The 13,102-nt window shown below is 34.5% G+C and overlaps 1 protein-coding gene across 4 annotated transcripts in view; it reads left to right on the top strand.

Annotated features, from left to right (window-relative positions):
• LPCAT1 (lysophosphatidylcholine acyltransferase 1) overlaps window positions 1–13,102 on the top strand; it is a 146,834-nt gene that overhangs the window by 63,894 nt on the left and 69,838 nt on the right. For all 4 annotated transcript variants that reach the window (XM_072605366.1, XM_072605368.1, XM_072605369.1 and 1 more), the window contains exons 2-3: window positions 1,839–1,981; window positions 8,783–8,997. In XM_072605366.1, the coding sequence (XP_072461467.1) occupies window positions 1,839–1,981; window positions 8,783–8,997 (358 nt within the window). The remainder of the gene's footprint in view (window positions 1–1,838; window positions 1,982–8,782; window positions 8,998–13,102) is intronic.

Below are 13,102 nucleotides of genomic sequence, written 5' to 3'. Positions count from 1 at the left end.
AGTCAAAGAAATGGTGGGGTTTTTTTTTTTTGTTATTCAACACTACCTAGATATCCCAAGAGTAATTTTCAAATACAATAATTTATGCTGACACTGTTTTGGCTAATTTTAGTTTGCAGATTCATTTGTTTTAATTCACAGTTTCCATTTCCTTTATTTGTATAACCCATTCTATTTTATCTTCAAAATATCTATAAAAGACTTTTTCTTTCTCATTCCAGAAATATACACCAGTGACTTTCTACAGTTTACAGATGAGGAAAGTTAGGTCCAGAATGTTTGTGATTTGTCCAATGTCATACAGTTCACAAGTGTTAGAGAAGTTTGAATCCAGGTTTTATGACTAGACTTTTCCCACTGTACTCCTCATTTCTCATCTCCACCAGTATCCTGTTTGCTTTACTCAGTTTTAAGCCATTAGAAAGATTAGAGAGAATTGGCAGTAACACTCAGTTCTTCTTTTACATATCTAAAATTGTGGACAAACATTATATTGTCAAATTTTAAAAGACATTTTAATAACTTCTCTAATTTCTACTTCTAGATGATTTGTTCTGGATAACAGTTGTTTGTATAACACTTAAAAGATTGCAAAGATCTTTATATATTATCATTTAATTCCTTCAGTAAGTGTGAACAGAGGCTTAGTCTGAAGTTACAGTGACCCTGCCTCTTCTTAGAAACTTTGGTAATATGCATTTTTTTTAAAATATAAAGGATATAATAACTTTCTATTTTTAAGAAACCTTCATCATTCAGAAGCCATAATCTCTTCTCTTCTCTTCTTTTTGCTTACTTTATTCTAAAATGCTCCTGAGTTCTTTAATCCCATCCTGTCTCTTCCCTGGATTTAACTTCCATCTTTCCATATCTTTGTTTAGATGGAAATTCCCTTTCACCCTGCTTGGTTCCTCTTTCTAGTCAAGGTTCAGCTGACCCTTACCTTCCTCTTTCTATTTAGAGCTGAAGATTATGCTATGATTTTTCATTTTTCATAAAGGATTATCTTTGTTTCTAACAAGACTTTCCCTACCAGTTCTGCTCTCTCATTTTCCAGACCTCTTTACTCAACCTGTTTCTACTCATAGCATTATGACAAAATGAATTACATTGTAAGTAACTGTAAGAGGAAAGAGTCTCCCAGTTTTCAGTTCTGGCTTTTAAAACCTTCAAAATTGCACAGTGTAGTTTTTTTAAATGATTGCTTAAATAACTACTTATTATGGTTTTTGTTCATTTATTCCCTATAAAATGTCGTCTTCGTCCTTTGGCAGCAGCCTATCTGATTCTGAACCCTTATAAATGACTTTTTGGGAAAAGTTATGGAAGAAGAGGGCTTATTTTCTGAGACAGCAGCAGCTTTGATGTGTAAAACTACCTTCCTAGGTCAGATCATGTGAAAGCAGCTTTTGTGTCAAGTCTACCAGTTATAGTGCTTATTGTGAGTCAGCAGTCAGGGCAAAGAGTATAAATTAAATTAGTGGGAGAAAAACACCAATGTCTTGTTTCTAAAATTATGTATGTCAAAGATATTTTTAGCTGGAAGCCAAGGAGGTGGGAGTTTAGAAGTAAAAAGATTAGTAGTGTTCAGAAGACATATTTCAAATGAAGCTGCTTCTTAAGTGAGATTTATGCGGTATTTCGTGTCTTCCTTAGACTATTAAAAGATGGCTTTCTTGAGCTCAAAAGAATATATCTCATAGAACAAATGTTTTTCTACCTATGTTTTCTTCTGTTTATATAAACAAAGAAATAGTTGTAAATGAAAATACTACTAATTAAGATATTTTGATATTAATTACAAAGTTTTGTTGTTTTTTTTTTTTTTGTCTTTCCAGATTGCCTTCATGACTTTGACCCTATTTCCTATTCGACTTTTGTTTGCTGCATTTATGATGTTATTGGCCTGGCCATTTGCATTTGTTGCTTCACTGGGATCTGCTGAGAAAGAGCTTGAAAAGCCCTTGGCTTTATGGAGAAAGTGAGTTACTGAATGTGTTGAAAAGCATGTGTGTGTATGTATATGTATATGTGTGAGTGTGTGTATATTTGTGTAAATAAGTACTAAAGAGTAAAAATGTTAATATTTCAAGACACCAAGTGGTTCAGTTAGTGGATAGAACACTGGACATGGAGTACATGGAGTACAAAGGAATTCAAACTCTTCCTTAGCCTTCCTCAGGCAAGTCACTTAACCTTTTTCATCTCAGTTTCCTTATCTATAAAATAAGGATAGCAATAGCATCTGCCTCACAGGGACCTGGGTGTTAAGTGAGGTAGCATATTAAGTAAATGATCATTATTAGTGGAATAGTATTAAGAAATGAGCATTTGTCATAACAAATTTACTAAGTCACAGAGGAATTTTGGTCTGAATTAATTGAATGAATACCCATATGACAAAATCAGAGATCCTTAAAATGTTGAAATGAGAGAAACTGAAAGAATGCATTTTCTTCTCTAACAGTATCTAACAGTTATATTCTCTTCTAAATCAATTTTCCTATTCTTATCCATAACTAATATTTTTTTTCCTCTCATAACTTTGGAATCCATGTTGATTTTCCATCCCCTTTGTTGATCCTCACAGCAAGTCAATCACAAAGTCCTGTGGGTTTTTTTAATCTCTTTTTGCATCCATCCTTTCTTTTGTATTTTTGGCACCACAACCTTGATCTAAGACCTCATCAGCTGGATTATTCTAATGCTTCTAACTAGTCTTTCTGTTCCCAAAATTCATTCTGCATTTTCCCCACATTAAACTTCTTTAAAAACTTTTATTGTGATGCATATTTTCTTATAAACCTCCAGTTAAGCCCCATCATGGATAAGATAAAGAACTAGTGTACTAGATGATAGTATAGTTAGGTGGATTTGGAATTGATTGAATAATTAGACTCAAAAGTTCATTAATGGGTTCCCAGTTTGAAAGGATATCTCCAATGGAGTTTTCCACATTAATGCTGTTCTTAAGCCTTTGTGTTCAACGCTTTTAATCTATTGTTTGCACAAAGGTGTGGAGGACATATTTATCAAATTTGTGGATTAAAGGAAAGATAGCTATAATAGCAGGTGATAAAAAAAAAAGAGATCCAAAAAGATTTCAAAAGGATGAAATTAACTTAAAATTTAATTGGGATAAGAATAAAGTTCAATACTTAGATTTTTTAAAAATCAACTTAAGAAGTTTAAAAAAAAATAGGTAGTTGTGGCTAGAAAAGAGTTCATGTGAGAAAGACCAGAGGTTTCTAGTGGACTAGAAGGCAGAAGCTCATTTTGATTTAGCAGTGCAATGTGGCAGTCAAAAAAGCTACAATTGCTGCATCAGCACAGTGCCATGTACACAGCAGATGCTTAATAAATGTTTTTTGAATTAATAGATTCATATTTTCGAGAGTGAAGGAAGTGATGTTCCATATATCTTCTACCCTAGTCAGAATACATTTGAAATTTTGTTTCAAGTTCTGGATAAAACCTTCTAGGAAGAACATTAATAAGTTATAACACACACAGAGCAAGGGTGACCAGAATGTTAAGAAGACTAAAGACCGTGCCATATGATGCTCAAGTAAAAAAACTGAAACTTTTTGGCTGAGAAAAAACATAGCGACACAATAGCTGTGGTCACATGTTTGAAAAGTTGGCATGTGTAAGAGGAATTAGAATCGTTCTTTTAGATCCAAGAGGGAAGAGCTAAGGTAGAAGTTTTAAGAAGGTAGATTTTGCCTCAGCATGACATCCAGACTCACTGCTCCTGGAGTCAGGAGGACCTGAGTTCAAATGTAGCCTCAGGCACTAACCAGCTATGTGACCCTGGGCAACTCACCTAATCCGGATTGCCTGCCCTCAAAAAACATGACATCAGGCTTTAGAACGGAGCTATATAAAAGTGAATGTAATGCCTTCATGAGAAATGAGTTCTGTCTTTGATTGGGCTTTAAGCAGAGGCTAGGTGATTATCACTTTGAGGATGATACAGATGGTATTTCTGATACGTCTTGGACAAAATAACCTCTGAGGTCCCTTACTTTACGGACCATGCCGTGGAGAATGCTGGCACATAGTAAGTGCTTAATAAGTATTGATTGATTGATAGGATCTTTCCTCTGAAATTATCTACGGTTTAGCCTGTACATATCTTGTTTGTACATTGTTGTTTGCTTGTCACCTACCTCCATTAGACTGTGAATTCCCTAAACACAGGACTGGCTTTTTTTGCCTTTCTTTGTGTCCCCAACACTTTGCATGGTGCCTGGTACACAGTAAGCTCCTAATAGATGTTTGTTGACTTGAGTGGGAAGACAAACTAATTTACATGGAACAATTACAAGAGATTAAATAAACCTTGAGCCTGATTACCCGTGTAATAGATGTTTAGATAAAAACATAATGAAGGGTTGAAGTGATTGAGAAATACCCCTTGGAGGAGGCAGAACTTGGAAAAGGTCATAGAACAATAGATTTAGAGCTGAGATGTTATTCCAATTCCCTCATTTTACAAATGAGAAAATTGAGACCTAGAGAAGTTAAATGAGTGTCCAATGTCACACAGGTAGCAGATCATAGTAAGCAGGTTTGCCCTTTACTCTTTACCCTGCATCACTTGGCTTCCTCTGATCATAGATTTAGAGCTACACAGGGCCATAGAAACATCTGGTTCATGTGCCCAAAGGGCTATAAGATTGTGCATATTCTTTGACCTACAAAGAAAATTTAATAGGCAAATAAGTAGATTCATTTGAACCATTATTTCACCCATTCAAGATCTTTATGTATCCTATTTAGCAAAATACCCTTCTGAAACCTCTTGTTCTATACAAATTTGATAAGTGGTATCATCTATCTAGAAGTCATTAATAAAAATGTTGAATGGAGAAGTATGTTTGTCTATAAATAAGCAGGTTTCTGTTTATTAAGTTATCTGCACAAACTATGAAGTCTGAAATAGCTATAATTAAAAATAAAAATGCCAAGAAACCCAAAGGGCTTTTAGACAGGTTATTTTAAATTAGGCACAAAGAAGCATTCTGTTTTCTGGGAAAACCTGGGCATCTGGAAAGGGTTCCACAGTAGTACCAGTGAAGTCACAATTAGACCATTAAGTTAACTTTGAACCATAGGTTAAGGTTAGGGTTAGAGAAGGAAGGGCAGATGCACATTTAGGGTTAGGATTAGGAGAGTCCTAGAATTGAAAGAAGACTTAGAAATAATCTCGGACAAACTTCCAATCCAATAAAGGAAATCTGTTACCTACTAACTAACAGCTCATTAGTTGTCCTGGTCTTAAATACATCCAGTGATAGGAAAGTCACTGTCTCACATGGCAATTTATTCCATTTTTAGACTTTTCAACAATTTTTTTATTTGCAATATTTTGTTAGCAATTTTGACAATTCTTTTAAGGCATACAAAATCTTCCTATCTCTTAGCTTCCACTTGGTCCTAGCTCTGCCCTCTGTTCTTTTCTCTTGGGGTATCATGTTCTTACCTGAGGGTGTTCTGCCCAAAGGAAGGTAAATTTTGCTGGTTGAAACCTACCTAGTTAACTTTGGGTTTATTGGCTAGATTTCTTTCTCTAAGACCACGCCTTAAACCCTGTTCACTCTGTATCTCATGGGTTGGACAACATTGGTTCCTGCCCAAGCACAACTTAATGGTTATTTTTTGGGGCCTCCTATCTCAGAGTGAATGTAAATAGTAATTTGTTTCTCTTTTGACCTACAACCCTGAAGGTCTTCCCCTCACAGTTTGATTTCTTTCTTTCTTTTTTTTTTTTTTTAAATTTAAGGAGTCATCCCTGGAATTACTTCTTAAAAAGGTCTGTTTACTGAGTGGGCATTGCCTCACTCAAAGTGAAAAGACCTTAGCTTATAAGTAGCCACTGCATCCTAGGTCATCTCCAGTCATCCTGATCCATATCTGGCCACTGGACCCAGATGGCTTGGTCACGATTCTCATCACCGAAAGCTGTAGAAACAGAACTTGTTCCTTGTTTCCCACAGGAGCTACCCTCAGTTTCCTTTTTATTGAATTGCAGGTCTACTCCAGTGTCTGTCTTGAAATAAGGAAAATTTTATTCAGTTGTGGGAATTATAAGAAAATTTTATTGCATTGTTTAAATCTCGCTCTGCATGGCTGGGAAACTGGATCATCTCTACCAATACCTTAGACACTCTTAATTAAAGACCTAGGTTATGCTGACTAGAAACCCAGTCACATCCAAAGATTGAAGTAAGGAGTTTTCTCATAATTACGCATCTCAAACAACCCATATGTCTTATCTGAAAACTGTCCCCATATGGGTCGATCAGTTATTATTTCCATGTTCCTTTGATTGAATACAGACACTCTGGAGGAATGGGACACATTTTTTTCTGATTTCAGAGAATTATACCTGTTAGCTCTCCTTCTCCCAGCTTGGAAAGTCCTGAATCTTTCTTCCAATTAGAGATGAGATTACCAAATTTATATCCTGGTTAATCATTTTCTTTTGATTAAATTTAATTTAATCTCATTTGATTAATTGTTTTTAGTACATAAAAATCTATTCACCCCTGTATACAAACTCCACTGCCAAAACTGAGGGGCCTGGAATTGATTTGTTATGCAGTGGGCATGCATTGCTTAATAAATCAAATATGCCCAGAAGTTCAAACCTTTGTTTCCTCAGTCATTTCATCTTTTATCTGCCACACTATATTTTCCCCCTTTTTCTTTTCCCACAATAAATATATTTCAATAACGTGTTAATCATTATTTAGCACCTACTGTGTACTAGGCTAGGAGATACAAATGCAAAATCAAATAGTCCCTGCCCTGCTAAAGGGGATGGAATATGTTCTTAGATAAGTAAATACAGGATATAGACAAAATAAATAAACAAGAATTAGGATGGGGTCACGCTAAGGACTAGAAGAGGGATCCGGAAGTCTCTGAAAGGAAGCAGCATGAGATTATATTGCTTTTTAAACGATTTGACATTTATGTCTTTGCCCTGCTTTACCTCACACTCTCCATGATCTTGAGCATTCTCTGAAGTAGGCACTCATTAAGAGACGGTCTTTCTTGGAATTCCATTATCCAATCTAAGCATTGGTCTTTCTGCTCCATCTCTCTTCTCTGTGCCTTTGTACAGTACTCCCCCTCTTCTCCTCTGCCTCTTGGAATCTGTTTTCCTTCTAAGCTCAGCTGAAGTACCATCACCTTCTCTTCTCCATGAAACCTTTCCTAATTTTTCCAAGTGCTAATGTTCCTCCTCACCCCGCCGCAAAAAAACCCTACCTTACATTCATTTTGTTTATGCTCTGTATATATATAATATTTGTCTCCCTCCCTTTGGAATGAAAACTCTTTTGAAGACAAGGACTTACACTTTTGTCTTTACATCCACAGTGTATGATAGATGCTTGATGAATTCTTGTTGATTGATTGACAGAGTATAGATAGGAAACAAAACAGGGCCAAGGAGAAAACCTTGGGAACACACATTAAAGGGGTGGAAAAGGATGTTAAAAAATAGGGGAAACAGGGAATGATTAATAAATAAATGCTTTATTTATTAAATCATTGAGACTGTGAGTTCTTTCCTTTGCCATTCTGTGTAACTCCAGAGCTCAGTACTGTGCCTTGCAAGCATTCAATAAATGCTCTTTGATTAACTAACTGACTGATTAGCTTACCTTTTTTTCTTATATACATACCTTCCCCCCACTTTCCTACCCTTCTTCCCTCCACCCCCACTAAAGACTGATTTTTGCCAAAACAGGAAGTAGCAACTTGAACTTAGCTCTGTTTTTCTATTTTCATTCTGAGAAGATCATTGTCTATATTATAAATCATGTTTGTTTTATATAAATGATACTTTGGAAAGCTTTACTGATTAGTTTTGAGACATTTTTGTATCTTGGTGTAGCACGCAAGATGTGAACATAAAATAAATAATCTTTTAAAAATTCAACATAAGGATTGAACTTGTAGTTTCAATGTATAAGCTTTTGCGTCAGTCAACATATACATTAAGCACCTACTATGTGCCAGGCACTGTAGTGGTTACTGGAGACATAAATACAAAAAAATGGCAATCTCCACAAAGTAGGAGCTTACCTTTCAATAGGGCATTGTATGTTAGGGAAGTTTTTTAGTGGTCACATTTTATGTTCTCATCTTACTGTGTTTCCAGGGGCTAAGAAAGTTTTATTTGGTTGTTCTAGGATGCACTGAATTGTTTTCCAAACCAGTTACACTTCTTGATTTCACTCAGAAACCTGATCCTATGTTAACCTTTGTTTCTGTGTGCCTTGAGAAGCAGCTTTACTGATTTAATAATGATAATAAATCTTGGTTTCTGATCTTAATCTCTCAGTACCATATTTCATATAAGATTTTTAACACAATTCATAGAAAAATCATATTCATCAAATTTAACTTGTTGCTTCCTTGGGGAGAATTTGCATGAAATATTTTAGTGCTAGTTTCAGTGTTATTGGTCACATTTGTAATTTTCTAATTTAAATTAGTATAGAGATAGTAAGTTGATATATGACAACAGAAAAAGAAACCATAATTTTTTTTTTCAGTGAGCTGGTAGTTAAATTTACAGCTGAACTATATTTTAGAAAATATTTTACAAATGTCTATAAAATATTACTGTGGCCTCATTCCTTTCCTTTCTTGGGTCATCCATACTCTCACCTTTTTTTTTTTTTTTTTACAAACAGCACATTTCAGAATTATGTTGTCATTATTTTATTTCAAATATTATAATTATGACTTTATCTTACAGAGTGGTGGACTTTCTGCTGAAAGCCATCATGCGGACAATGTGGTTTGTTGGCGGATTTCACTGGGTGACTGTAAAAGGCAGACAGGCCTTACCCACAGAAGCCACGATCCTGACACTAGCCCCCCATTCCTCCTACTTTGATGCCATTCCTGTAACGATGACCATGTCTTCTATCGTGATGAAGGCAGAAAGCCGAGACATTCCTGTTTGGGGAAGTAAGTGAATCAGTTCATGTGTGGACCAAGAACATATGTGCTTAATTTAATAGTATAAGTAGTTAAAGATTTTCCCATGTATGTTAATTGACTTTTGTATTGAGTCTTTAATAGTTTCATTTTTAAGTTATTTTCAACATTGTATATATTATTATTTTGTTGGTAGAGCTCCCTATGCTAATGAAATCACAGATCTGTCACATATTTCTGTAAATGGTATTGCTACTAGTATTTTTTACTGCCAGATTCTAAATTCTCATAATATTCTATTCATGTGTGTATGTATAATATAGAATTATTTTTCAGCTGTTAAAAGGTCTTGAAACAATTATTTTAATGGCTATCTACCTAAAAACAACTTGACTCAATGATGGAATTTAGAACTGTATTATGGGAACTTAAAAGTTCCTTCCTTAAAGGACAAATAGTAAATAAGTATCAGGACCAAGATTTGAATTCAGGTTATTCAGACTCCAAATCCCAAACTTTTTCAAATATATCACTGCTTTCCCTCATTCATTTTGTAATATCAAAATTAATTAAAAACTAACATAGAATTGTTGAGCTGGTACTCAGAATCAAATGGTACTGCTTTCTTGGCATATTTTCAAGAACCTATCAGAGGCAGATTGAAGGACAGAATTATACTGACCAATTTCTCACCTCCTAAGTATTTGAAAGATGTTTAAATTTGGAAAAGCTGTCAGGAATTTTTGTTTTTTTCAGGTATATAATAAAATGATAATATAGAATTAATCAGTGTATTTAACCACACAAAAATAATCTGCATTCAGAACTTTCCCTTTTCTATTGTTATAAAAGATCCAGTTAGTGGGGAAAGTAATGTAAAACAGACAAAGAACATTTTACTGACTGCTAAGTGGGGGGGGGGGGATGCTTTAAGTAACCATCATATTATCTATCTCTTGTGGAGATACCTTCTGAATCTATATATCTAGTCCTAATCTCTCCCCTGAACTTTAACTTTGATTTGCCTGTTAAACCTGAACATCCATCAGCATCTTATTTCTATTCAGAACATCACTGTTCTCCCAGTCTTCCCTGGTTTGTAACCCAAAGGTCATCTTTGACTCTTTGCCTATATTCAATCCATTGCTAAGTCTTCGTATTTGTTATATTCGTTATACCACTCAAATCAGCCCAGGCCAACAGTCTACAGCATATCCTTTCCTACCACCTATCCCAAGGCTCACTCACTTTCTATTCCTGTGTCTATATTTGCATGCACATTGCAATTTCTTATAGTTTTATTTTATAGAAAAATTTAGGTAAAGGTCAATAGAGATGGGAGTAACCTTCAAGTTCATCTTGTCCAACCTCTTCATTTTGTGAATAACAAAATTAAGGCCTAGAAAGGTTAAATGACATATCCAAGGTTACCCAGGTATTAAGCACCAGAGGACCAAGGTCCTCAGACTTCAAATACTATCCTTTTTTTCCCACTACATTACAAATAACATAAGAAAGTCTTTCTATTTAACAAGTTAATATGTATGACTCTCAAGTTATACATTTTTTGGGTAGATAAAAGATAAAACAGGATTTTTTTTAACATACTACTTAATTTTACTAATAAATTTCCTTTTCATAAATATGCTATGTTTTCTAAAAGTTATTTTGTCATCTGTTAAACTGCCAGGTCCTAAAAGAATAGACCATTTGATGAGAGAGATTGAAGAATGGAAGCCTCCAATATCTAGGGAGAAAAAAGAGATGCACAAAAGTGAAAATGTTGCTAATGACTTAGCTTTCTCCATGTCTCTTTTTCTGGCTTTCCTTTTTATGTTGCTAGGAAGAAATGCTTTTAAGATACTTTAGAGATCCATCACCCTCTATGCCACTCAGTTCTTAGTGTGTATTGATTGATAGTGTAATGGTCGTAATAATTCTGTCTCATTAATGAGATTTTTTTTATTTAACTTTTAAAAAGTTTGCTAAGCTTTACAGCTCATAAAAAGGAATTTCAAGTCCTATTTCTTTATGAAAACTTATTTCACTCACCAAAAACTGTTTGATAACATTTTGACTATGGTTTTCCAACAAAGTTTCCAGACATACCAAAAAAGCAGTTATAAAACAGGAAAAATATAAAGTTGTCATTGTTTCATAGAATGCTAGAAAGTGTTATGTATCTTATAGGCTCTTTGTTGTGTCTTTCGCATTATAGCTACTCAAAAAAGAAGACATCTAAAGTCATGAATCTGTGTCTCAGGCATTCCAGTTAGCATAGCTAGATCCAAGTTCATGAGATTGGTTCAGGCTGATAAAATTTTTGAGGCATTGTGTAATTGCATGTCACCCTGATTTTGGTGGTGTTAAAGTTCTAAATTAAAAACAATTAGAATTCCAGATGTAGTTAAAGTTTGTTCAAGCCAAAATTAGACTATTTTACAACAGATAGATTTGTAAAAGAAAGAGTTAGTAGGCAGGGCAATGCATGGGGTAAGAACAGGTGGGTTGAGGGTGGGAGAGAATGAAATGAACATTAGAGAAGGAAGGAAAGAAGGAAGGAAGGAGAAAAAATAAGAGAAACAGAAAATTTCAGTAACTACTAAACAAGTTTTAATGAGTAGTGATAATGTTTTGAAGCACGTAGGAAAAATACACTTTAAAATATTACAATCCTTTATTCAAATTTGGTCATCATCTAATTATCCTAAAGTTAACCAGCATTATTCAAAGATTTTTATTAATAGAATTTTCTGCTTAACACAGGGTTTTTTAATGCCCTAGAATGAGGTTCCCAAACTTTTTTGGCCTACTGCCTCCCCTTTTAAAAAAATTATTCAGCCCCCCCCCCCAAATCTACTTTCTTTAAGCCTTTAATGAGTTTTTTTTTTAATTTGCATCATTTCAAAAATGGAAAGTTTTTGAAATGATGCACCTTAAATCTGATAATTTTATTGTAAGTTTGTGGGGTTTTGCACTGAAATTTTGATGACACAATATTGCATCATGTAACTGTAAAATATCGTATTGTAAACAAGTCATTACACACACATATTCCTGCCAGTGCATGCTGGACTTGACCACTGATCAGTTATAACTTGCATTTTGTTTGTTTATTTGGAAAGTAATGTGATCACCATGACTTTAACTCTGTTACACAATGGATGAAACATGTACAAATAGTTTTTCAAAATTTCTTTCTTTCTTTATGCTTCCACTGCCCCATTATTTTTCTTCAACTCCCCTCAAATGTACATGAGTCTACTATTGCCTCCCTGAATTGTTCCAGTGCCCTCCAGGGGACAATATCACACACTTTGGGAACCTGCAAAATTGTCCTTCTGAGGCTTCATGTTCTAGAATTTAGGAACTTACATTCAACATATCTCTGAAGTTCTTTCAAATGTTTCTATTCTTACCGTTTGATAACTTTTCATGATTAAAAATGCAGCATTTTAAAATTAGAACATCAGAGTTTAAAGACTATCTTATTCAATTGACATTAATTGATGACCCTATGGTCCAGAGAATTTAAAAAATTTACCCAAGATCACATGATGAGTCAGAGGTAAAGCCAGTATTAAAACCTTGCCTTCTTAGCTCAAAGTCCAGCATTCTTTTCACTATACTACCTTTTCAATCCAAGAACCAAAACTATGGTGTAATAGTTTACATGTTTTTAAAAAACAGTGCTTTACAGTTTATAAAGTGTTTTGCCTACATTATTGTCATTTACGCTTTTAGAAAGGTAATAATAGTGTGGACTTCACTGAATCTTAGTTTCAGTATCTTCCAAATACAGATAGGTGACTTTCCCAAGGTCACTCAGCTCTAGAATTTTTGTAGAAACTAGAAAAATGTATCATAACAAATGAAGAATTCAGAGACTGTAGTGGACTTAGCTAAACAGGGGAAAAAATTACGTTAGCTGCAATATGTCTTATTGTCTCTGTCACCTCAGCAAGTCCTTTAAATAGTCTTTAAGCCTCGGTTTCTAGTACAGTGAAGGAGTTAGACTAGATAATTGCCAAAATTACTTCTAGCTCTAAATCTCACGATACTATGTTGACATTAGCTCAATGAATTTTTTTTTTTTATAAAAAGCATCTGATACAGAAGGCTTCAGAGAACCTTG

The sequence above is a fragment of the Notamacropus eugenii genome, chromosome 4 (genome assembly GCF_028372415.1).
Source record: "Notamacropus eugenii isolate mMacEug1 chromosome 4, mMacEug1.pri_v2, whole genome shotgun sequence".
NCBI classification, from domain to species: domain Eukaryota; kingdom Metazoa; phylum Chordata; class Mammalia; order Diprotodontia; family Macropodidae; genus Notamacropus; species Notamacropus eugenii.
This window is presented reverse-complemented; position numbering and strand designations above follow the sequence as displayed.